At 42.7% G+C, this 25,434-nt stretch overlaps 2 protein-coding genes across 7 annotated transcripts in view; one reads left to right on the top strand and one right to left on the bottom strand.

The window, feature by feature from the left end:
• Window positions 1-25,283, top strand: AIP (AHR interacting HSP90 co-chaperone). Of its 3 annotated transcripts, none has more exons than XM_026665609.2 (6): window positions 1-659; window positions 3,036-3,215; window positions 4,671-4,859; window positions 5,519-5,695; window positions 7,654-7,795; window positions 7,977-10,835. In XM_026665609.2, exons 1-6 carry the CDS (start codon window positions 561-563, stop codon window positions 8,180-8,182), a joined length of 993 nt encoding a protein of 330 aa, XP_026521394.2. In that variant the 5' UTR covers window positions 1-560; the 3' UTR covers window positions 8,183-10,835. The 3 variants fall into 3 exon arrangements, with proteins under 3 accessions (XP_026521394.2, XP_087806568.1, XP_026521395.2); XM_087950442.1 differs by lacking the exon at window positions 7,977-10,835 and adding an exon at window positions 24,052-25,283 and having other exon boundaries at window positions 443-659; XM_026665610.2 differs by lacking the exon at window positions 1-659 and adding an exon at window positions 2,008-2,135.
• The window catches only part of LOC113410701 (unconventional myosin-X-like), a 57,411-nt gene continuing 45,809 nt past the window's right edge, over window positions 13,833-25,434 (bottom strand). For 2 of the 4 annotated variants that reach the window (XM_087950440.1, XM_087950438.1), the window contains 9 exons: window positions 23,500-23,660; window positions 22,848-22,971; window positions 21,670-21,967; window positions 21,030-21,237; window positions 20,618-20,754; window positions 19,977-20,100; window positions 17,050-17,499; window positions 15,287-15,478; window positions 13,833-14,601 (listed from right to left, as the gene is read on the bottom strand). In XM_087950440.1, coding sequence (XP_087806566.1) covers window positions 14,488-14,601; window positions 15,287-15,478; window positions 17,050-17,499; window positions 19,977-20,100; window positions 20,618-20,754; window positions 21,030-21,237; window positions 21,670-21,967; window positions 22,848-22,971; window positions 23,500-23,660 — 1,808 coding nt within the window. In that variant the 3' untranslated portion in view covers window positions 13,833-14,487. The remainder of the gene's footprint in view (window positions 14,602-15,286; window positions 15,479-17,049; window positions 17,500-19,976; window positions 20,101-20,617; window positions 20,755-21,029; window positions 21,238-21,669; window positions 21,968-22,847; window positions 22,972-23,499; window positions 23,661-25,434) is intronic. The other 2 variants (XM_087950441.1, XM_087950439.1) reach the window with 1 other exon arrangement.

Here is a 25,434-nt window from a genome sequence, read left to right as displayed (position 1 = left end):
GAGGGCGAGCGAGCTTCCCCTTGCTGAAGGCTGACTTGGGTACAGACAAGGCTGCCGCTGCTTTTCGGATCTCCGCCATCGGCAGCGGAGTGACTAGATGATAATGGAAATTATATAAGGCAACCCCACCGACAGGGATCTGCTCGCTGGAGCCGAGGCTAAGCAGATCTACGAATATCCCGGACTCCTGCTCGGAACTCGTCTCGCCCAGCTCCAGGAGCGCAGCCCGCTTGGCAGGGAGAGTGAAAACGGGCCCGAGGCTCAGCTACCTCAGGATATGGAAACACGATGTTGTTTAGTGTTGAATAACAGTAACACGTCCAGGCTCCCCGCTTAGTAGAGATTCATTTTCCCGGCGGCCGCTTATCATTCGGAAACTCTACTTCTTTTGAGTTAGATCAAACGCTCCGCACGAGTCTTTCCGAAAATCTCCGATTGCTAACGGATGTGTCCGAGAACCGGATACGGAAAAAGACGAGCGCATCCGGAAGAAGACGAGCGAAGTTCGGCCAGCCCAAATCCCTCGAAGACTTCGAAGCCGAATCGGGCGAGAAGCCATCATGGCGGACAAGATTGCGCAGCTCCGGGCGGATGGGATCCAGAAGCGGTTGGTGCAGGAAGGCCGGGGACCGGCGCTTGATTACCAAGATGGTACCAAGGTGAAAAAGATCGCGCGCGATTCTCTCGGGAGATAACGGAACCGGACCGAAAAATGCGCATGCGCCATTAGGAAAGGACATTTAGATTAAAGTGCGCATGCGCGATGGGTGGTAGACATGAGCGAGTGGAGTCGGGTGGCCGTGTAAGCGAAATGGAACGATGCTCATTTATCTCCATTCATTGCTTTCGCTCCTGCTCTCGTTTATGCCTACGTCAATAGGTTGCTCTCGTTCCCACTTTGTACACTGATAAATCTGATCAGCTCTCAGTGTCATTAAGCGAGAATAGCTAGTGGTTAGCGAGAATAGTAATTCACCCCATTTAGAGGAAACCAAATTGGGGAAATTTGGGTTTAGCGAGGGAGAGGTCACCTACTCCAGCTACAAATGGAGAGTCGGCAGCTCCCTCGATGTTGCTGGACAATTCCAGTATCCCTGACCCAATGGCCCTACTGGCTGGACCTGGCTAGTTTTACAAAATTAGAAAGGTCACATGTGGCTCTGCACTTGAAGGCTACCATTGCTGATTTTAAGAGGGATTTTCAGAGGAGATGACATTTGGCTGATCTTGACTGGGTTTGGTTGCCAAGCTTCATTGGCCCTGATTACCTGTTAGGGGAAAAGCTCCAGAGAAAGGACCAGAGCTCTACACCAGTATTTGTCAACTTTGGTAGTTTGAAGATGTGTGGCCTTCAACTCCCAGAATTCTTCAGCCACCTTTGCTGGTTGGGGAATTCTGGGAGCTGAAATGCATACATCTTCAAGATGCCAAGGTTGAAAAATATTGCCTTAGATCAAATTGGCAAGTAAAAAGAAAAAGAAAAAAAACTGGCAAAAATTAGCAACGAGCTAGTTTTGTCACAGGGCCAAGAAAATGATGGATGTAGCCACCAAGGATCAACCTCAGTTCAAAGGTACCTTTACTGTTGAGGAGGTTTTTGTTGTTAATCTCAAGATGCACATTAGCTTCCGTTTAGCTTCTTTGCATGCACATCTAAGTAACTGAAATCCAGGCTGATGTCTCCAAACTCTAACCTAAAGATTAGAATAAGTTTGGGGGAAAGTGTGCGTGGAGCTGTCCCCTTACATACTGATTTGAACTATTTCTACCACACAGTGGCTTATGTTTGTCCCAATGTTGGGATTTTCAGAGGGTAGGAATCAATGCCATTGGCTGTTGGGAAGGTGGCTCCCACTGATTTTTTTTGTGAACCACATTCGAGATAGTGTTTTTCAACTCCAGAGGTTCAGCACAGTCAGCCAGCAGCCATTTGACACATATACTTGTGTGCCACTTGGCTAGTTTGCGCTCAGCCACTTCAATGCGTTTCTTCATAGTGGTACATCAGTCCTTTTTAAAATCACTGTTAGTTGCTTTTCAGGAAATGCTGTCTTATGGTTCCAAAGTTGGAACAGATGTGGGTATGCATGCCATACTTGTTGCTACTTCCTTAAAGAAGCCACCTCTTTTCCAAGGTTAGTACAGTAGCCATGTGATCAAAGAAAACTGCACATTTAAGTTAAACAGGTTATAACGGTGCATCGGAGTGGGCATGGATACACTGCCTCAGTAACCTTTCAGTGTGTGTGTGTGTGTGATATATATATATATATATATATAGTATTCAGCTTTGTTCGGGTATTTTCCCACGTCATTATAGTTTCCCACGTCATCTCCTTGAAGGCTATCAGAAGAATTCAGGTGAAGTTAAAGACTCTTGAAGGAGTTGGCTGAAAGGTATTGCAAAATTACGCGTGCTCTGAAATATTTTTTTCAGCTTTGGAGCTAAAGCATTGCAAAACCCCAATAATGTGTTTACTTCCACTAAACGATCTGCGTCTTTCTGATGTGGACAATGTTATATTATGATGACATCATTGAACTCCGTACTGCAAATGAGTTAAAATATCTGACTTGCAGGTAGTCCTGGACTTAATGACTTAATGAGCCTGGAAATTATGGTTGTAAATCATGTGATTGGATTTGAAGTTACAACTTTTTTGGGGGGGGGAGGGGGTACTAGTAATGGTTAAGTGACTGCCATGGTCATTAAGCAAGTATTGTGGTCATTTAGTGAATCCATTTTTCCCAACAGGCATTTTTTTGCCAGAAACAAACAAATAAATGCCAGAAACCAGCAAAAAAAAAGTTGCAATCTGTTGGTAAAGGTAAGCCAAATGTCAAGTACCCAAAGTGCGATCACATGACCATGACCATCATAATTTAGAAAATGGTTTGTAAATAGCTCTGGGCAGGTCCGTCATAACTTTGAATGGTTGTTATGCCAATGGTTCTAAGTCAAGGACTACCTGCAGTCTGTTCTAGTAGATCGGGGAGGTGACCTACTCACTTGCTCTGCTTCTGGTTCTCTTCAGGTGACTTTCCACTATCGCACCATGCTTTGCAGTTCAGATCAGAAAGTACTAGATGACAGTCGTACCCGGGACAAGCCTATGGAGCTGATCTTCGGCAAGAAATTCAAGCTGCCTGTCTGGGAAACTATCTTGCACAGCATGCAGGAGGGCGAGGTGGCTGAATTCTTGTGTGACACAAAGGTATTGCTCATGCCTGTTTTGGGGGAGAATCTGGCAGGGAATTCATACAATCCTAGAATGCAAGGTTGAAGTTATAAAAACAACAACAATAACCCTGGAAGATCATTTCAATATACCACTGCAGCAAGATTTGGAGGTAGAAAGATAAAACCTATCACGGAGGAATGGTTGGGAAAGTTAACAGATTTTGCTGAAGTGGATAGTTAGCTTTTGATGAGAGAAAAGACATACTTGGTACTTTTATTACTGACAAAAAGGCTGTTATGGACTTTGCATAAAAATGAAAAAATGAACTTGCGACATGATGATGATGATGATTAGACAGGGCAGATTGTAGAAAGAAAAGTAACATGATGTAACTTCAGAGAAAGGTTAAAATATATTTGTACTTATAACCGCTGTGAAGAATACCGAAAGCCATTCCTTTGTACCTTTTTTTTCTATCCTATTTTACATCCCCCCCCCACTTTCTTGGACTTTTCCCCCCTTTTCTTATTTCTGTCTTTTCTTACTACCTATTAGTTTGTGTCGGCTTTTACCTTCCTGTTTTGAAAGTTTTAATAAAAAATATACTTAAAATGTGAGGTTGAGAGAGCCTTGGAGATCATTTAGCCTAACCCCCAGTCTAGTGTCAGAATCCACTACTTCAGCACCCCAGACAGACGGCCACGTCAACACTCCAGTAAAAAGAAATTCCATTGTGCTCTTGACAATCTTTGCCACTATTAAACTCTGCTGTTAGAAACGTTTCCTTGATGCTGAACTGAAATCTTCCTTATAATTTAAATATATTCTTTCTTATTCTGAACAGTTCTAAACAACTTTGCCCTATTTTATGCAGGAGGATCCTTCAGATACTTGAAGACAGATATCAGGTTTTCCCACTATTTCCTCTCTAAACATGTCCAGCACCTCCAACCGTTCCACATAAGTTTCTTCTTATAGGCCATTTTTCATCTTGGCTTGTTGTCTTCTGGATACCCTTGTTTGCCAGGGACCTCTTTAAAACTGACTGCCCAAGAATTGGTACACTATATTAGGTTTAGTCTGATTAATACAGAATAAAGAGTAGCAATGACTTCTGTGTTATATGTATAGTGTAGATCTTTGTCCCCTTCAGAGTAAAATGATACAAAACGTATATGGGCAACTTTGCCATTTGCCAATTAAACTTGTACAAAAGAAAGCAATAAGTTCTTGAGTCTGTATGGTGTACGTGGAATTACAGTTTTGCAATGTAGAGCGTTAGTGTCAGAAGTAGGAAAAAGGCCCTTTTAAAAGTCTTCTGTTGCGATTCAAATATAAAGGAACCTTGATCTAGTACTGATTTGGGCATGAGCAAAAGAACATTAGGTTTCCTTCTTTTATAAAGTCATTCATTTTTTTCCTAATTGGGAAAAGGCATTTATTCCCTCTCGCCTGTGCCATTTTTCTCCCCCTCTCCTCCTCCTTCAGCATGTGGTCTTATATCCGATGGTGTCCAAGAGCCTGAGGAACATTGCAGCTGGGAAAGATCCTATGGAGGGACAACGACATTGTTGTGGCATTGCCCAGATGCACGAGCATCAGTCGCTGGGTTACCCAGACCTTGACGAGCTCCAGCAGAACCCCCAGCCCCTCCTCTTTGCCTTTGAAGTGCTCAAGGTGAGGGGGAAGGAAAGGTGAGGTCCTCTGGGCTAGGCAGGCTCGAGAAGGGCAATTGGGCTTCACATGTTTGGGACTCTCTTACCTACTTGAGTATATGGCTCCACAAAACAAGGAGAAGATAGATGCCTTCGGATAGAAGTCGGGAATCGTTTTTTCTTCATGCACAAATGCATGAGATCGTTGTTTTAATGGGTCTTATTTCCAAGGGAAAGACCGCATGCTTTTTGCTGTCTCACTGGGGGAAAGAAGCAGTTTGAAGTAATGCAAGCCCTTCTTTTCCCTCTTACCCTGCAACTTTTCAGTTTTGAGACACCTTTTCAATTATTTTACTCATTTGTTAGACACATACATACCTCGCCTTTACTCCAGGAGCTCAAGACTGCATGCACAGAACATCTACATCCCGGTTTTCCTTACAATAACTTCCTTGTGAGATAGATTGGGAAGGCCAAAGGTTACCCAGGGAGCTTCTGTGGCTGAAAAGGGGCTTAAATCCAGGTCTTCCCCAGTGCCAGTCCAGTGCCTTTCCCAATCCTCTGTGTTAGTTCTCTTCCAATGCCTTAGAGCCTGGGGTGACCAAAGCAGGCTGGTTCTTAAGGGCCCTGCTTTCTCTAGCACCGTGATCTAACCATGCTTGTTGCCTTGTGCCACACCAGGTAGAAACACCTGGCACGTACCGACAGGATCCATGGGCTATGTCAGATGAGGAGAAGATGAAGGCCGTGCCCCTGATCCACCAGGAGGGCAATGAGCTCTACAAGGAAGGCAAAGTGCAAGAGGCGGCTGTCAAATACTACGATGCAATTGCTTGCCTTAAGAACCTGCAAATGAAGGTGACTGATGGTGTGGCTCCCCGGGGGTGGTTTCATTTGTGTAACATTCAGGGCAGGAAATGCCAAATCAGGGAGGGATTTCCACCCTGGATGAAGCAGAACTTCTAACTCATATCATTGGGCAGGTACAAATGTAGTCAGTTAAGTCATTTTCATAACCAGCTAAAGCTTGGCCTGGCCAGAGCAATCTTCGCCCTTGATTGAACAGTCTGTGAATGGGATTTCTTCAGTTTGGTCAATGGGCTCCTAGTTGTTCAACATTGATTTTATTGTGCCTAATATGGGTACGAGTAGTGCTGTGCCTTCAGGTGCATTGTTTGGGGTCCACCAAGTTATCTTTCCTACCTAAGTTTATAAAGATTATTCAATTTAAAAATGCGAAGGAAACTGGTATTCTCCAAAGTTAAATTTCATATTGTTGTCAAGCCGCAAGACCTTTGGACCCAAACAAAGACTTTTTGGGATTGTAGCTAATTTGCTAATTCCTGGACACCTAAATGAATTTGCTACCCCAAAATTTTCCCCTGGCAGTCTTGTTGTGAATTCATGTACTTATCACATACAGCAGCGATGGCGAACCTTTTTGTTGTGGTGTGCTGCAAGTGCACGTGTGTGCGATAGCGCATGTGTGTGTGTGTGTCGGCACCCACAATGCAATGTGCCCGACCCCCCCCCCTTGCGCATGTGCGTGCAACACCCCGCTCCACTCCCCTTACCTGCACTGCGCGTGCCTCCTAGCTGATTTTCGGCCCGTTTGAGGCTGTTTTCGCCCTCCCAGAGGGGCAAAGGAAGCCTCCGGAGCCTTGGGAGGCTGAAAACAGACCCGTTTCGGCACTTCTGGTATTTCCGGAAGGCCCGTTTTTCGGCCTCCTGAGGCTGCAGAAGCTTCCCTCGAGCCTCCGGGAGGGCGAAAATTAGCTAGGAGGCACACACAGGCACAGTGCAGGTAAACTTGGCTGGGGCTTGCGTGCCCGCACAATTCGCTCTGCGTGCCACCTGTAGCTTCGCCATCACGGACATACAGTATTCTCCAAATTCCAGGTGTGCCTCATCTGAAAAAAATGGGCCTACATAATGCTGTCCCACTTTGTGCATACTCACACCAGTAAGGAGGATCCCTGCTAAACCATTGGGACAATTTTGCTCAGCTACTGTGGGGCTCTCCTGGGCCAGTTCCAATGGGAGAGAGGGATTGTATCCTCCAAGTAATTCTATCAAAGAAATAGCATTCTTCTTCACTCATGCAGCTCCATGATAGGAGCTGAAAAGCAGTCAGAATGCCTTCTCTAACATAATTTGTCAAGATAGCCACAATTTCTCTCTTCATCAGAACACACGCATGAGTCAAAATCAGCAGTGTGTTTTTTCCCTTTCCCTGACCTACCTTTTATCTGTAGAAATGGCATCTGAAATTTTCTTCATCATTCCATCTGTGATGTAGTCCTTGTTAGAAAAGGACAAGCAATTTTGTGTGGAAAAGGTTCGTGTTCTCCCTCCTATTTATCATCTTTTACATTTCCCTAAGGGCTTGGCCGCAGGACCTACGACAATGTGCCACAGCCAACTCACCGCAGGACAAGAGTTACACTAATATTGAAGAAATAGTGGAATAGAATCCTGATGCCAAAGGAGGGACAAAATGGAACGTGAATGAAAAAAATTAAAACATTTTTAAAAGTATTTTAAATAATTAAATTGAATTGCTGAATTTTCCCGCAGCGAGTTGTCCCATGGTAAATTGTCCTGCAATGAGTTGGCTACGGCAAATTGGACGTGGCCAGTTGGCCATGCAAGTTGGCTTCAGCAATTCGTCCCTTCCGTCGGCTGCATGTGGATTTGACCTTGGTGCCACCACAAGAAATTCTGTCCCAGGCCAGCCCATAAGGGTTCTGGCCTGTGGGCAGAGGTTGCTACAGCTGACCCATGCTTTGTGCCCTTTCTCTTGTTCCATGCCATAGGAGCAGCCAGGATCTGCCGACTGGATCCAGTTGGACCAACAGATCACTCCTTTATTGTTGAATTACTGTCAGTGTAAGTTGCTGAACGAGGAGTACTATGAAGTGCTGGATCACTGCTCCTCTATTCTCAACAAGTATGAAGGTAAGGAGGCTTGTGAGCTATCGAAGAGCCATGGTGGGTTTGAAAGGTAGAGAAGTCTGAAATGCGGCTGTCTAATGGGGAGGAGAAACATCAAGGCTGAAACCAGAGCAGGCCTTCAGGGATCTTTGGCATCAGGCCATGGATCCCGCTTAGCTTATTCAAATGGCCACTTCCCCCACAGATAACGTCAAAGCCTACTTCAAGAGAGCCAAGGCTCACGCAGCTGTCTGGAACTCAGCTGAAGCTCAGGCCGATTTTGCCAAAGTATTGCAACTGGATCCATCGTTGACCCCAGTGGTAACCCGGGAGCTGCGCAACTTGGAGTCCCGCCTGCGTGAGAAAGAGGACGAGGATAAGATCCGTTTCAAAGGCATCTTCTCCCAGTAGTCCTTGGACCGGCTGTTGATGCTCTCATTCAGGACAGCTCTTGCTTTCTATCTGAGCCTGTCCAGGGAGAAGTTGTGTAAATGTGGTGTGTTGCTCCTTGTCAGGCTTATCCCCACCCTCCACACCAACCTTGGAGGGAGCCAGCTTTTCCTGCCAACAGAGTTTGTACTCTCCGTGCCAATAGCACTATTTGCTACTGCCAGGGTTAGATATCGGCAAGAAAGCATTTCAGATTCTCCAAGCCAAAGCAGGATGGGTGGAAAGCATGCCCAGAAATGTATCTGCCACTTAGGTGGCAGCCTACCTTTCTCCTGTAATTGATTTTATTCTCCTATTTCATCACACATGGTGCCTTTTGGTCATCTGAGCACAAGGAAAGAAAATTACTTTCTTGGGCTGATGTTTTATGAAAGGGCTGGCAAAAGCTCTGGCTGAAGGGTTTGCTTTGAATCGAGGCTTCTTTTCCATCTCCAAATGTCCTTTTGGCTGCTAGATGAAAGGCTGGGCATAGGAGCATCTGATCTCTAGAAACGGCAGCAGCTTCCACATCTGTGGATGTGGGCAAGAGAAAATGGGTGCCAATAATGACAAGTCTGGGCCCTTGAGTATCATCCCTGCTCCTTCTCTTGAGTCATGCAAGCACATACATAATCTCAATTAGGTGCCCTTTCCCCAATCTTGCTGCTACTTGGATATATAGGATTATACCCAGTAATCCCCCACCCACAAGATTCCTTTCTAAAAGAAGCATAGCCAGTGTCTGTTGCAAGTTAAGAAGAGAATAGCAAAGCATATCTGAGAGAAAGGCGGGAACTCCTGTCTGCTATAGTGAGGTGGCTGTGCTGGCAAACTCCTCAGCCCAACCCTGAGGAAGGAATCCCATGCTGGTCGAATTGAGTGGAAGAGTTGTGTATTGTTGCTTCCCAGCCTTGGATTGGTGGAGCTGCTGTAGTCCGCCTGCCAGGGGACATTTGAGTTCCCACCCAACGCTTACTTAGATTTGATATATGAAAGAGAGAGAGAGAGAGAGAGAGAGAGAGACCTGGTGGGCATGGCTTCCTAATTAAAATAGGATGAAATATGTCCGTCCGTCCTCTCTTGTAGAAGCCATAGGAGCAAAGGTGATGCTAGCCAGCCTATCTCATCTATGTGTTGGAGTGGTGTGCTGTGTTCCACCCTCAATAGCTTCTGACTTAGAAATCTCCACCACAAAATCATCCCTTCTTGAATGCCAACTTTCCTCCATCAGTAGCAGTTCCTGGCAAAGCGGTCCCTGGACTTAAGTTCTGTGGCCACTCCTTGTTCAAAAAACGTGCCAGCTCTTGAGTTTTGTTCTTGAGCAGAGCAAGAAGGGGGAGATGGGCGTGCGGTCCTGAGCCGGTACAGAAACCAGCTTCAGCTGGGGCTGTGGAGTGGTGGTTGTCAGTGCCTCCCTCCAGAAACTCTGTAGCCGAGTTTCCCACAAGGTGTGCTGTGTGTGGGAGGAGTTGTATGGGGATTACCTTGCTGGATTTGGACCAGAAAATCCTCACGACTACAAACAGGAGCCGAACTATTGACTGTCTTGCTTTCGATGGCGCAGGGTAGTGAAGGCCCTACCTAGGAGGTAGGCTTCCCAGTCCACTCCCCATTCTCAAGTAACAGAGAACAGTAATCATTTGCTGTTATCTTTTAACCCCTCTCACAAATTTTCTTGGCAGCTTTCCAGTCTGGGGTCAAGGACCTGTTTAGTGTGTTTGTCTCCCATGTGTCTGTGTGTGTCTTATCTATTGATTGCAGCCAAGAGACAGGGTGAAAATGGTTCCTTCATAAGACCAGAACGAGGGACGTGTCTGGTTGAGTGCAGCTTTCCATAACTGGGAGCTCTCTAGCTGAGTTTGGGCTACCTTGGGGAAGCGCAGCCTAGATGAAGAAGCTGAGCTATGTAGAGCAGGAGAGGATTTCTTTTTTTTTTTCTTTCTTTCTTTCCTGTGGTGGATGAGACTGAGAATTGTTTCCTTCTGGAGACAGGATAGGAATGTTTCCTTCCATCCTGCCTCCTTCAAAGTTTCTATTGCCAAAGTTGCCCGCGAACCTCTCCAGATTTAGTTATAGACCTGGTAGGTGACCATTCACCAGTTTTACTGCTAAAATTGTTCACCGCCTTCTTTTTAAGGGGCATGCATTAGATCCAGTCTATGTATATTTCTCTCACTAAATTGCAGGTAAATCAATTACATGATTTACTTTTTATTTCAAGGGACTCCCCCCTGCCCCCCCTCCCCGAAATTCAAATAAACTAATCTCAATCCAATCCATTACTCCTCGGAAGAAAATACACCTTGGTTTCCCCGTGTGTTTCCCAAATGTTGGTAAAGCTGTGCATTTGTATAGCTGGAGCTGCTCTCCAGATGTTGGTTCTTGGCTGCTATTTGCTGTGCCTTCTTTTGTGAGCTCTTGTAGAATAAACATATGCTTTTGATAGCTTCCAGACCAGAGATTCCTGGTGATGATGATGATGATGAAATTTATGGGTGCATCTTCAGCACCCATAAAGGATGGCCAGTGATGGGAATGAGAACCCATCACTCAAGTATTTTTGTGACGCAAAGCCTCCATGTGCTGACAGAAGGCAACATGTAACACAGTTCAAATTAAAAAAAAAAAAAGAGTATTTTCCTCTCAGATGTTATCAGTGTGGCTTCTTTAAAGTGTAGCTTTAACAGGACGGTACAGCTTTCCACTAATTTGTGTTGCTTGATAGTGTCATTATCAAAGGCTCCTTTTCCACAGGCCTTTCTGGCTGCACATCCACTGAATTGATGGTGGTCTTTCAGGGAAAATGAGAGGCAACCAAATTAGAAGTATAATGCAGAGGCTTACCTCTGTACTGTACAGTGTGTTTTCTTGTGCCTCGCATGGCTTGTGAACTTGTTCCTCTTTCAGTTTAGCCTGGCCATTGTCTCCAGGGTCAGAATTAGAGCAGAGAAAGTTGAAAAGGCCATCACGAGGTGCACACACCTCATAGTTCTTGCAGCCTTGTCATTCATTACTGTAATTCAATGGGTTACAGTTTAGAGTTATGTACCAAAAGTGTTAGTGGAAATAGAAGCTTGAAATTTTGCTCATCTTAGGACCTGTTTTTATCTATTTTGCTTTGAGCTGCTACTGAGGGGTGTTCATAATGTTCTAAGAACTTATGAAATGGTGTTTTTAAAAAGTTGAACTAGAAATAGACTAGTTTAATTGGATGAGGCCAGGTCACATAAAGCTGATCTGTTCAGGAGTTTAGAATCAACAAAATTATAACCTTTTAAGGAAGCCTATGTGAATTCTTCTTCCCCAGAAGTAATTTTTTTTGAATTGGCAAAACATGGCCCAGGGAGAGCTTCTTTAATATCCTCAGTCAAATCCTGATCAAAAAGCATTTTTCTTACCAAATTAGAATTAAGTGTAATAAATGTTTTGGAGTGTCTAAAAAGCAGTGTTGATTAGGATTGGGGGGGTGGGAGAGAAATCACAAGAAACGAGATATTTAATTGCTTCAAACCAAGCCTTTAAACAACAACAACAACAAAACTAAAGGAAAATAATTATGCAATCAATAATTTATTAAACCTCCATTTTGTAAAGCCAGTTACAAATTAAACAAAGAAGTGCAGAAATAAATCTGCAATACAGTTAATGTCTGTTACATTCCCAATTGGGTTTTTAGCTGCCTGCAGCAACCCGTGAGCCAGGATATAGCAGTACAGTAGTATTGCAGGTTCAAGGGAGCAGAGGAATATGTCATGGAGACTGAAGGCCAGGCTTCCTCCAAGTGGGGGTGCCCTCCATGTGTGAAAGCTTAACTGGCACGCTCCAATAGACAACATGCCAGCTGCAGTGACTGGAAATTCTTGATCCATTAGGAGGGCACTTGGTTGAGAGGAAGCCTATCCTTGTCAACGTACTGAACCGAAAATAAGGTCACGTGTCTCTTCTGCCTGTCTCCCTGGTTCCATGTTCAGAAACAGAAAAGATGCAAGGGCAACGGAATGGGATTCAGTCTGGCATATTAAGGCAATGTCTATAGGGAGATGAACTGTGATGTTTAGATCCCAGCCTAACCAACGTAATCACATTACATGCACCAAATATGTGTCTCTAGTTGTTCCTCCTTTGTGGCAAATAATGAAAAGATGGCAATGGGGGAGTCATCTGGTCATGTTCCTCATTTGCAACCCCAGAGACAGGACAGAATGGAAGGTCATTGCTTGGGAAATCCTTTGCAGACGTCCATTTTCTATGGGTTCTGGGAGGGCTGGACATTCTGCAGCACACAGTTGGATGTAAATTGTAACCTTATCCCCTGAATGAACCAGGTAAATGTTTTTCGTCAAGTGGCACTTCCCCAAACATGAAGCATGAAAAATTTCCAGAAGGTGGTAGGTGGACATCTCTAGCTCAGCATTCCTCAGCCAAGAGCTGAAGCTCACGCAGGAGGAGAAAGCCCAGTCAGAGAAGTGTTGCTTAGCTGTATTAGGATTGGCAAACATTTGTACTGTGACTGAAAGTACAGGCAGTCCTCAACTTACGACCACAATTGAGTCCAAAATTCATGTTGCTAAGTTAGAAATTTGTTAAGGGAGTTTCGCCCCATTTTATGACTTTCCTTGCCCCATTAAGTGAATCATTGCAGTTGTTAAATTAGTAACACGGTTGGTTAAGTGAATCTGGCTTCCCCACTGGCTTTGCTTGTCAGAAGGTCACAAAAGGGGATCACGTGACACCAGGACGCTGTGACCATCATAAATCACTTGCCAAGCATCCGAACATAAATCGCATGATCATTTCATGGTCATAAGTGAAAAATGATCGTAAGTCCCTTTTTTCAGTGCCGTTGTAACTTTGAGCAGTCACTAAATTAACTGTTGCAAGTTGAGGACTACCTGTAATTTAAATTCAGGACTGGGCACGGGCACACAATTCAAGAGCTTGCATGTCTCAGTTATAAACTCTGAAAGAATACTTGCACATTGGGACAGAGGCTAGATAATAATCCTGTGCTCTCGGATATTTGGATTCTTCTTCAGTCTCAGCTGCCGTAGCTAGTAGAAAAGGGCTGGGAGAATTATAATCCAAAGCCTCTGGGCAGCACCAAGAGAGACAGCAGCTTTCCTCTTCTCCCTGATGCCATTTATTTCTCGTAATTACGATCAAACCCAGATCAACTAGATCTGTAAGTAAACCTGTTCATTTTGCAGAAACCGCATTGAGGGTTCAGACCCTCTATTTTCTTAGCAAGGAATTTAGAGCATTTTATAGTATTTTGTTTTAACGGTTTTCCAAAATATTTTCAGTGCAAGTGAGCCAATGTATTATTTTCTACACAAATCACATTTAACCTTAAGCTGAAGAGTATCTTTCTCCAGCCTGGCACCTTTTAGATGTATTCAGTTACAACATATCCAGGAGGCACCAGACCAGAGGAGAATGCCCTCAGGCTGTTCTTTTCTGTCCATGTTGCCACCAATTCTTCCCATTACTTATCTATGATGGCAGTGCAGAAAAACAAAACATTAACAAAAATACTGCAAAGTCCAAACTCCTTGCCAAGGAAGAAAGAGAACTGCAGCATACAGGTGGAATATAAAATTTGACTTTATCCTCTGAATGAACCAGATAAATATTTTTTTCTACTAAGTGGCACTTCCCCAAACATGCAGCATGAAAAATTACGAAGGACTTCAAGAAGGAACAATGCCATGTCTTTACATTTATGCAGCCTTGTGACAGCCGATCTCCCATGTAGCAGGAGTCCCAAGCCTATAGACGTACTGAAAACTGATTTGGAATTTGAAGTCTTTGCTTGAAGCCACTGGAGACAGTAACAGTCTTAGAAAGATGACGTCTGTTGAGATGTAGCAGCTCATTCCTGAGAAATCACACGTGCTCCACCCAAGGAAGAGCTAACAAAATCTCAGATGTGGAATTCTGGCTGATATTAACTTAAAGCAACTCTCCTGCTGCTTTTATTGCAGAAAAGGTTTTCGCATGATGATCTTTCAAGCAAAGATGGCTCTTGCATTGTCCTTGCAGTAAGATCTGACCCACAAAGAGCGGGCTCAAGAAAAATCCACATAAAACAGGATCTAGCCTGTGATGTTCTAATTTTTATTATAAAAGGCCTGGATGTTCAACTGTAACCCTTTATGTGTCTGTCAGGCAAGATGCTGGAAGGAGAATTATAGGGTAATGTTTTCTTACAAAACGAATCTGCTACAAATTGGGCTGAGTCACACCACATGTCCTTCTCAGCAGCATAATTAACTCTGCAAATCAAATCACCTCATCCAAATACTTGCATGGCTGTCCAAGCTGGTGGCTGATCTGATGCTACAGCATTTCTTCACAATCATGTTGATGTAGGCCTTCATTATTTTAATTATTTCTCCCACCTAATAAAATAAAAAGAAGATTATCAGAACCATTTAGTAAACTATGAAACCACTGTGGATTCTCTCAGGGTCCAAGACAAGTTGGAGACATTTTACAAATCAACAATGCTGGACTTCCAGCTGACGTCATGGCGGTATTGGATGTGAGGAGTGGGTCTCCGTACAAAAGTATTCAGAGAAAGCTAACTATAGCAGTTTAAAAAGCTTATTTTTCTCCCTAATGTTCAAAAATTCAGAAGCCCTTATTGATCTATCCACAATTATATTAGAAGTTTGTATCTTGTTTCCTGCTCTGAACAAATAACAGAAGGAAAACATGGTCTATGAAGGGATTGCCTGATATTCTGACCAGCCACCTAACTTTCCAATTGAAGTTATATAATTAGCTGCTCTGCCTTATAATTTTTCTAGCCTGGTGTGGTCTGGGAACTCCTGGGGGGTCATTAAGACCCTTTCAGGGGGCCTGCAAAGTCAAATATTCTAACCTTTCTCCGTTTTAATACGTAGTACAGTGAATATATTGATAGGTTTACTGTACTAGAATCCTTTTTCAATCGTTTTTAAGAATGTCAAGGGATCCTGTCACCAAAATGTTTCAGAACCTCTGGTCTAACCCATATCCTGCTCTAGAAGAGTCATTTTTGAGCTGTTTAAATTGTTGAGACAAGAATGTCCTAAAATGTACCTGAGAGGTTTCAAAGTACATCTCTCTTTCATCCACAGTCAGCTTGAAGGTGTTGGGCTGGGGAGCTCCAAAGAAGATAATCTGCTCATACTGGAAAGTTTCCAGAGGCTTTGGCTCTCCCCGTTTGTACAGTGACACGTTCTCTGTATTGACACTGAGCCAAAGATCATTGGGAAATCCCCCTTCTTTGCACTATAAGAAAAGGACCAAGAAATGTTAGCAAACAGGGATGGTGTAACTGAGGAAACTGCTTTTAGCCAAAATTGACAGGGAGTATGTGATGTATAGAGATCTTTTCCCTGCTCCAGCCTCAGGCTCCTTCAACCCTTATCTTTTACCACTAGTGCTTTTTGTAAATATGTATCAAAACAACAGGTGAAAAGTACTAAATTAAAATGGCTTCTTTACTCAGAAATTTTCTATGCTGTGTTTTAATACAAGGACTTCTCCACTTATAAAAGTCTCCATCTACAAAAGAAAGAAAGAAAGAAAGAAGGAAGAGAAAGAAAGAAAGAAAGAAAGAAAGAAAGAAAGAAGAAAGAAAGAAAGAAAGAAAGAAAGAAAGAAAGAAAGAAAGAAAGAAAGAAAGAAAGAAAGAAAGAAAGAAAGAAAGAAAGAAAGAAAAGAGTCAATTGTTTTGAGAGATGAAATTATCCAGGCCTTAGCTTAACCCTAACCCTGCAGGTTACTAGCTCAGGTGTGTATGCTCTGTATACCATCTAGTGCCAAACTCTAGCAACTGGATTCAACATACTTTCCAATCCCAACAAAAATAGTCCTTTACCCAGACAGGACATCAGAAGTGTCCATTTTCAGAAGTGATATATTAAGAGCCACTATTGTAATTGAAGCAATGAATTGTGAAAGAAGCCACTCCTGTTAAAAATCCCAGCTTAGTGTTGAACATTTCTGCAGCCAAGTGAAAATTTGAATCTGGAACTCTCCAGTTCCCTGTTGAGCTTCTTAACTTCTATATCATATAAGTTCTTCAGCAAATTATTGAAGAACAGGTACCGTTCTTAACAGGGATAACAACAATGTAAGATTTTTTAAAAAATAAGGATGCCAAAATAACGCGCATAAAAGGTACTTTAAAAACTGTTAGCTTAAGTGTGAGAATTACCTAGACATCTTGAGTGAAGGGACATAGTAGGAATTTTAAAAAAAGTATCCTGGGCATATGACACCCCCCCCCCCCCCAAAAAAAAACTCCCCAAAATAAAACCCAGCAAGGTGGAAATGCTAGATCACAAAGTGACTTTCATAGTGGGCATATCCAGTCCCAAAACAAAGAGGAACAGGTGATTCCAGAAACCAAGTAACTTTCCTATGATCCTGAATACAAAAGGTGTCATCTGAATCTCACAATGCAACAAAAATCTAGAATCACCAACATGCATACTGCATGTTCACCCCGCCCCGTTTCCTCCTTTTCCTTATTGCATCCCAGTTTTCTTCTTCAACTTGTCCCTCCTTTCCTTCCTTCCTTCCCTGGCAGCTGGGAATACTGAAAAGGCAAAACCTTTTGTTTCATGCTGTTTCCTTCCTTGGATTGTTTGTCTAAATGGAACACAGTAGAAGATGTCAGGTGGATAGAGGCTAACATTTCACACATGCACCAAAACCAATTAACAGATTGTGGGGGGAAAAACACAAAACATCAGGAGGACACTTGGACTATGGGGTGGAGGTATGTGCAGAGATAGTGCTGCTGATGAGCATCACTGTGCTTTACCCCACACATGCTTCCATGTCTCTCTTACCTCAACGTCAAAGAGAGTGGAGCCGTAACCTGACCATTCTTTCATGATTGCCATGTAAGCCACCATGGCCTGTTGCTGTAGCAACCCCTGCAGTTTGTTCCACTTTTCCGCTATGCTGGCCCGAGCTGCTGACAGTTCTTCTTTCACCCACATCTCTACCATCTGCTCCTCTTCCACTTTTTGCTTCTTCACTGAGCCTGTCTTGAAGCCGCGCTTCAGGGTGCCCTCCAGGAAGCTAGTCCGCCTTCTCTCCAGAACTTGGCTGCTGGAACCGCTGCTCTTCATGGACTGCAGAATTTTCGACTTCAGACGGTTCACTGGATAGATGCTGTCGAGGGACCAGGAGACTTTGAAATAGTCCCCATAAAGATACTGCAGTCTCAGTGATGCCAAGTGTTGCAGGGTCTCCTCTGGGCCAGGAAAGTGACCATCAATGAGACTTTCATGCGCCTGTTAAAAAGTCAGAAGTAACAATTATTCCCAGCCTTTTATATCTCTTTGTAGCGTAGTGTGGTTAATAGTATCACATTTCAGGATATAGTTCACAGGTGATACTAAGTACTGAAATGTGTAAAATGTGAGCTTGCAACTATTATGATTAAAACCTGTAAGATGTTCAATAGCCTAGACTCTCCTGACCTTGGAATTCTGTTTTATCGTAATTACAATATTATGATTTGTGTCTTGTTTTCTCAGGTAACGTAGATCAACTTGGCTTGTTTACAGCAATGTGCCAAAGCATGCTAATTCTTTTTATCTCAGCTGATCAATCTAAACACCAACCCCCTGATCTATTGGCTTAAAACCTTTGGCTCAGTCAGCTCCTCACCCAGCCCTGATCAATGCTTTTGGCAGCACATACTCTGCATCAAAAACTCCCATTTTAGGGACTATGGAATTCCCTCCTATTTTTTTCCAGTTCTTTCTGTTTTTTTATAAGCTTCCTGCCTATGATGAAGCAAGCAAGGCTTCATCACTTCATTGCCCCCTTTCCAACTGGCTCAGTGGTGGAATTCAAAATTTTGTACTACCAGTTCTGTGGCTGTGGCTTATTTGGTGGGCGTGGCTTGTGGTCATGTGACTGGGTGGGCGTGCTTGGTGGTCATGTGACTGGGTGGGCGTGGCCAACTCAATGTCACTCACATCAAGGGGTGCCTCACCTGGCCCCTCCCCTCCCAGCCATTCCTTGTCACCCAGCCTCAGCTTATCTATAGTTCTGTAAAAATGTTGTTCACCTTTTTTGACTTTATTATCTGCATACTATAGATGTATTTTCATGGACCACTGAAAGGAGGAAATGGCTCACGTGCTTTGCTCAAGAGTGTGATAGGCAACAGGCTTTTAAGGGGCTGCCACAGAGAAAGGGGGACAATGTATTTTCCAAAGAAGCAGAATGCAAACAAGAAGCAATGGTTGGAAACTGAACAGAGAGAAGAAGCAACCTAAAACTAAGGAGAAACTTCCTGTGAGTGAGAACAATTAACCAGTGGAACTGCCTGTCTCCAGAAGTTTTGGGTGCTCAATCACTGGAAGTTTTTCAGAAAAGACTAGACAGCCATTTCTCTGAAACGGTATAGGGTTCATCCCAAGGTCCCTTCTAAGTATTATTCTGACACCTTTCCCAGGATTTCTACTTAGAGTTTGGCATCCTCAGTTTTCTTGCCTGAGCTGGGGGTTGGACTAGAAGACCTCCAAGGTCCCTTTCAACTCTTGTTAAACACATGTGTATTTTATGTTCTGGACTATTGACACTGAATGCATGTAAACCCTGAAAAATATGTGGTAGCCTTGGGCAAAAGAAAGGCAGAAAAATCACTCTAGGTGTAGGGACAGTGTAAAATATTAACACATGATAAATAATGGAATGATTAAAAATAATAGCACAGAGTTTTCTCTGTCTCTCTCTTCCTATTCTTTCTTTCTTTCTTTCTTTCTTTCTTTCTTTCTTTCTTTCTTTCTTTCTTTCTTTCTTTCTTTCTTTCTTTCTTCCTTCCTTCCTTCCTTCTTTTCTTTTCTTTTCTTTTCTTTCTCTCTCATACACACACACACACACACACATTTAACAGGTAAGCATTTTGGAAGCAGCTCCTTTAAATTTCTTCAAGGCTGGAGTGGATTCCCCCACCCCCTCTGTCAGAGGGCACTCCTTCTCACTCCAGCGCTTTAACTCACACGGGGAAAGCGATACTTGCAGCGTCCATGGGGAATCCTTGGAGAAGTTTTTAAAAGACCTGCTTCCAAAATGCATTTCTTTTACGTTGCAAAAGTGCTCCAAGGCTCGATTCACCCCGACCCGCTCTGTCAGACCGCACTCTTTCTCACTCCAGACACTTCAACTCACAAGGGGAAAGTGATACTTGCAGCATCCATGCCTTTCTTCCTTTCCCCCGGGAAGAAAGAGGATGTGGGGAACGGAAAGCTTGGAGAGCGATCGCAAGTAAGCGACCGGGCGACCGGGTTGGGGGCGTGGCCAGCCAGGGATTGCCACCGGTTCGATGACCCATGCCAAATAACCGCTACCGGTTTGCCCGAGTAGGTGCGAACCGGTTAAATAGCACCTCTGAACTGGCTGCATAGAAGGCAGCAGCAGTTTGAGAAGATGTGTTCCGATGCTCAACACCTCCTCAAGCTATTGGTACTGAACTCTGAAACAGACATGTTTTTCAGCCTCCCAATATTTCCAATTTTCTGTCAAGGACTAACTGGGTGACCTTTAAAAAATTGCCCATTGTTGATTGAGTTTGGGCATTTGCTTGGCATTGCTGACAGAGGGTAATTTCACCTAAAACAGGCTCCTTGGGCTAAAGGGAAACCTCTTCAATCGCACTGCTGGTTAAGTTTTGCCATTTGCTAACATGCTACATCCATCCTTAACCCAATGAAGTTGTATGAATCTAGCTGCTTATTCTGTCTCATGGAAGGCTTACCTGCTCAAACATAAAAGCAAATTCCACTCCCTCCTTGGGAACATTTTCAACATCAAGAAAGCAATAGAGTTTAAAATACAGCTGCCAATGGCCGTCCACGTCCTCTTCCATGGATCCAGCAAGTCTAAAGACAAAGGAGGAGAGTTTGGGGATCATCTGGATCATGGATCAAGGGATGTCACTGAAAACTACTTCTTGCAACTCCTTCCACAACATTTATAACAGCTCAGCACATAGTACCCCACCAACATTTTCATATCACTGCAAATGGTAGCATGAGTGGGACAGGGCAAATTATGAGATGTTGATACTGCTTGTGCCAAGTAACTTTAGGCATTACAGGTAACATGGCCATGTTGGGAGGAGAGGGCCAAGAAACAGAAGGGGCTTAAAAACACTTTGTCCAGGACACATTTGTAATTCTGTGTGAGTACAGATTTAGATATATGAAGCATGGTATTGCAAATGAGCCATAGCCTTCTTAGCAAGAAGTGCAAAATATAATATTCTTAGCAACAAAAACTAAACTTAGAGGGGCTGGGGCCTTAATAATTTGTATGGGTATTTTCACACTATGGACACTCAACGTTGCGGCTATGTCTTACACACACTTGAAGTCCAAGTATGGTTATTTTTCTTACCTTTCAAACTTGGCCAAAACATCTGCTACAATCACCCTGCTCTCAATGGCTTTATCTACACGTTTATTGCGCTCAAAGAGGGCAAACATATTCCGACTGTCTTCCATGGCCAGGCCCCGGATCAGCTTCTCTACCACCTGGAAGTAGAGAGAGAAAGAAGGGAAGTTGAGCCCAACCAAGTTATTCTATGTTCATCAACGGAATTGGGCTATAAGATGTGATTGGGAAAGGCTACCAACAGACTGGACAAAGGATGTACATTTTGAGACAGAGTTTCTAAGGAACTGGCCTGCAGATCAGAAGGGAAGAGTTTCCATTTCCAATTTTTTCATTCTTTCTTGTATCAGCCAGTGAAGAGACAGCAATGATAAGAGTTCCTAGGCAGCCCAACTTTTAAAAAAAGTCTTCTTACCTCCCCTGCACTGGTGTGAGAATTGATAGTGATCTGACAGGAACCTCCTCCGTGGCAATAGACAGTAGTGGTCATTTCTTCCCGAGCGATAAGTGCTTGTATTTCCTCCTGGGAGGGGACAAATTCTCTGCTCTTGGTTCTCTTCAGGGAATCCGTGATGAACTGAGAATACTGGTCTACTTCTGTGCCCAGAAAGAGATCTTTTACTCTGGGATGGGAAAAGAAGAAGTACAGTGTCCTGTAACACGTTTTGATTCAGAACCTTCCATCATTTGTACGTGGCATAAGAGAAGCCAAACTCATTCAAAGGCCATAAGTTATTTATCACCCACAAGACGATTTTGTCATTTGATTTAAAGACATTATACTAATTTGTGCCTCTCCCACCAGAGGGTATTTAGAGTTTTCTGACGACAGGGCTAGTATCTTACATTTTGATTTTTATAATGCCAGGGAATAAAGAGCACAACTGTGTAATTGCCTCTCAGGAGAGGCAATGCAAACATATCACGGTTTTACAATATACAGGACATAAAGCATATCTCAGAATCTCTCCCAGCATCTGGTCTAGTTTTAACTTTCAGCTGCGATCTACACCCAAAGGCAATGAAAGCATGAGTGTGCAGAGAATACCTCTTACCTCCTGAGATGAAACTTGAGGTAACGGAGGATTCCCCGGCTGGGAAGGAAGGTACAGCTCATGCAGGTCATGAGCTGCCAGTGATGAAGATTACCAGGGCTGTTGGGCTGTGGCACATGATTGGTTTGCTTGATCAGCTGACAATAGACTTCGTCGCGGAGGCCCCTGAGATCATGGCAGGTCTGAAGGATGCCCTGGATAATGGGGATAGGGTCAGACACTGACTCGATTTCCTGAAGGGAGTTGAAGATCTTCATGGCTTCATCCTGAAGACTGCTGTAGCCCTTCTCTTGCTGCACTGTAAGGGAAAAAGAGCCACAAGAACAAGGCAAGGGAGAGGACAATCAGTACAATACCTCCTTGGGAAATATCTGTTTGTTAGGCAGTTTCAGGTTTAATAATCTCATGAAAAATTACATATATGCTCCTCAGGGGTATTGCAAAATACAGTTACTAATCTCTATTTTAGCCTTCTCTGAATTGGTATCCACCAGATGTCTAAAACTATAAATAGTAGATAAAATTTATCACAGCTGGACAGTGCCAGATTAGAGAAGGTGGCTCTACTCATTCACTGCAGTCACACAGAATAGTGTGCATAATTGTTCTCCTAGAACAATGTAGGATTCTCCACCACCTTCTCTTTTCCATCTGGAAAGGCACTAGATTCTACTCTGCTCTGAAAGGCAGAAAAAAGACAATCTGAGCTAAGAATATAACTGATGCAATAAGAAATGTAATAAAAATGATTTCATTCAAGTTAGAAAAGGGAACCAAATTACCAGCATAATTCCTGAGGGCTCCCCTCTGTCTGGGTAAAATATATTTTAAATATTATTGCTATTGTTAATTGCATTGTAATGATTTTTAACTTTGTGAATATGAGAGTGTCCCATCCTGTTTAAAAGAACAAACTCAGTTTTGCATGCTTAATCTAAAGGCAACAGCACTACAAACATTTTTTGCTTATGTATACTTATGAATTTGTCTCACTAAAATAACAGATCTTGCTTTTTAATAAACTATCTATAGGACTACACTGTTCATTTTCAGCGTTCTAGATATGAGACTTGATACTCCATAACTTTGCCGTGTCCTCTCACCGGCTACATTTTGACAATTGTTTCTTTTGCACCTTCTGACTCGGTTCCTCAAATGTCAAAGCCATAGTTACTTACTGTTGATCCCAACGTCTCCATAAGGCAATGGCAGCAGTGGTGAGTGCAAGGGATGCTGGGTGTATCTCAGGATAGGATTCCTTCGGTAGATTTGCTCTACCACTTCAGAATTAGAATTATTTTCCTGAAGTAAACAGAAGGGGACAGGGAGAGAAAAGGAGATGTTACCAGTGGCTTTGCCTTTCTCCTCCCAATATACAGGGTATACCAAAAGCCAGGCCCCCCATTAGTCCATTCACAATAAATTTTATTTTTTTTCCAGAGAAAATATTACTGTTAATGTTGAAAGGTCATTACTTTTAATTACATTTAATTATTAGTTGAATCAGCAATCTTCTACATGTGACATGTATGATGTACTAGATTTAAGCCCTGGTACAACATAATATGTAGCCTTTTATTATGCTATACATACATACTGCTGTCAGTAAAGTCTGTGGTGAAAAATGTGTATGCATATAGCTATATAATATTATCAAATGCCTCCGATTTAGTGATGGGGATAGGAATAAAGGGGGTTCATACATTAAAAAGTGCATTTGTGATTAAAAACAAGAAAGGCTTGTCAGGACCCTGGAGTTGTGTTCATATCCAGAAAGAGATTGAACTATGGCTTCTGTGCAGAGCTCAATTACGACTTTGTGGAACTCACCCTAATGTCACGAATAAGTTGCTGCGTGGGTGTTTCAATGGGAACTTTGCTGTCAATGACTCCTTGGATGGCAGAGGCCCAGCGCATGGCTTCGTTCAACAACTTTGTGTAGAGGTGGTATGAATGCTTTCTGCCATGCACAGTGATGTTCCAGTAACCTGCTGGCACAAACACAACCAAGGTGAGTGTGTCACTATTTCAGACCAGTAAATAACAAGCAAGGCAATAGAGAAGACGGGAAGAGGTTGCTACTCAGCCAAGACATGAAGACAAAACATTTTGTTCAACTGCAGTGTGGTGCAGTGTTAAATATGTAGCCCAAAGGCTCTGAAAGCTATTGGTTCTGCTATCAGAATGCTAATTAAAACCTGTGATTAGGACTGGCTCCATCATTCATTGAACATGGAAATCTAGTTTTGCTTCAAGAAACCAATGAACGAAATATTAAGAGCTGCAGGTTGCACAATATTGGTTTAAGAACAGCCTGGGCTCCTCAAGTATGAATGCAGAGCTAAGACCTAAATTATATTTTTCTGGTGTTTTTTTTTCTAGCCATGCATGGAAGGTCAGCAAGTTGTTAGTGGACAAGCAAAGCAAACCGTTTCTCCTAGCAACTTCTGGATGAGAAGGGACTTCATTCTACTAACCCAGAATTCAAGGAAAATGTAAAGGAGTATTCTGTTTTTCTAAACATATATGAATATATAAAAGAAAGATCAACTGTGTGCCTGAATTCAAATAATCTATGTGAGAACATGGGTGTGTTAGTGTAAGAACTCACCCACCTACTGTTCTGATATAACCTGTTAATTTAGTTAGTGCTGTGTGTCTGTCGGCTCCCAGGTTTGCTTTTCCTAGCCTGATATTACCGACATGTATCTCTTTTCCAATGTTGAGGTAAAATTGTCCTCATGGTTATCAGCATATACGGGTAGTCCTTGAGTTACAACAGTTCATTTAGTGACCGTTCAAAGTCTGAAAAAAGTACCTTATGACCATTTTTCACAGTTATGACCGTTGCAGCATCCCCATGACCATGACCATGTGATCAAAATACAGCTGGCTTGTCAATTGACTTGTATTTATGATGGTTACAGTGTCCCAGCCTCATGTAATCCCCTTTTGCAACCTTCTGACAAGCCAAGTCAATGGGGAAGCCAGATTCACTTAACAACCAGGTTACTAACTTATGAACTGTAATTATATTAACAATTGAGGCAAGCAAGGTTGTAAAATGGGGCAAAACTCACTTAACAAATGTCTCGCTTAACAGAAATTTTGGGCTCAATTGTGGTCGTAAGTTGAGGACTACCTGTATCTTATCAAACTGTGATTTAATCTATTTCTAGAATCTGGATGCACCATATCTGCAACATAATTATACTTTTCCAACAATAACTGTATCTAGAATAAAAGGGAATTTTAGGGTGTGGGTATGGCTAGAGTCGAGATTAGACTAATTGTTGCTTTCATGTAATTCCATGTTCTTGTCAAGCTGCTTTACAATAGATGCTTTTAAGTTTTAATTTTGCCATGGTTTTTACATCATAAATATCTGTGAAATTTGTTGGCTGTACCGGCACCTTCTGACATTCTGCTATTCAAGGATTTTTTTTTAGTATTTATTTTTCATTTTTCTTTTTCATAAGATCGCGTGCACTTAAACAGTGGTGTTTATCATTACATAAAATAATAATTACGTAAAATAATGTTCACCATTTTGGTACCGTAATGATTTGTAATTATTTCTGAAGACGATGAGTTCAATTTTATATATTTGATTATTTAATAAACAAACCTTAAATGTTAGAACCGCTGTACATTCTTTATTTACTGATATCATTTTTCATGCACTTTTGTTCCTTTTATGTAGCAGTTCATTTTATTGTTTAAATATTTTTAAATAAATAAAATAAAATTTTGCCTATGCCTGCT

Source organism: Notechis scutatus, chromosome 1 (assembly GCF_049901735.1).
Source record: "Notechis scutatus isolate UNSWTSFEM ecotype Mainland chromosome 1, rNotScu1.2, whole genome shotgun sequence".
In the NCBI taxonomy this organism is placed as follows: domain Eukaryota; kingdom Metazoa; phylum Chordata; class Lepidosauria; order Squamata; family Elapidae; genus Notechis; species Notechis scutatus.
The sequence above is the reverse complement of the archived record's forward strand: the minus strand, read 5'-3'. Positions and strand labels throughout refer to the sequence as shown.

Coding starts and splice junctions, on each gene's coding strand:
- AIP (XM_026665609.2), top strand. CDS start 561: ATGGCGGACAAGATTGCGCAGCTCCGGGCGGATGGGATCCAGAAGCGG. Junction 4,860..5,518: donor TTGCCTTTGAAGTGCTCAAG/GTGAGGGGGAAG, acceptor GTGCCACACCAG/GTAGAAACACCTGGCACGTA. Junction 7,796..7,976: donor TATTCTCAACAAGTATGAAG/GTAAGGAGGCTT, acceptor CTTCCCCCACAG/ATAACGTCAAAGCCTACTTC.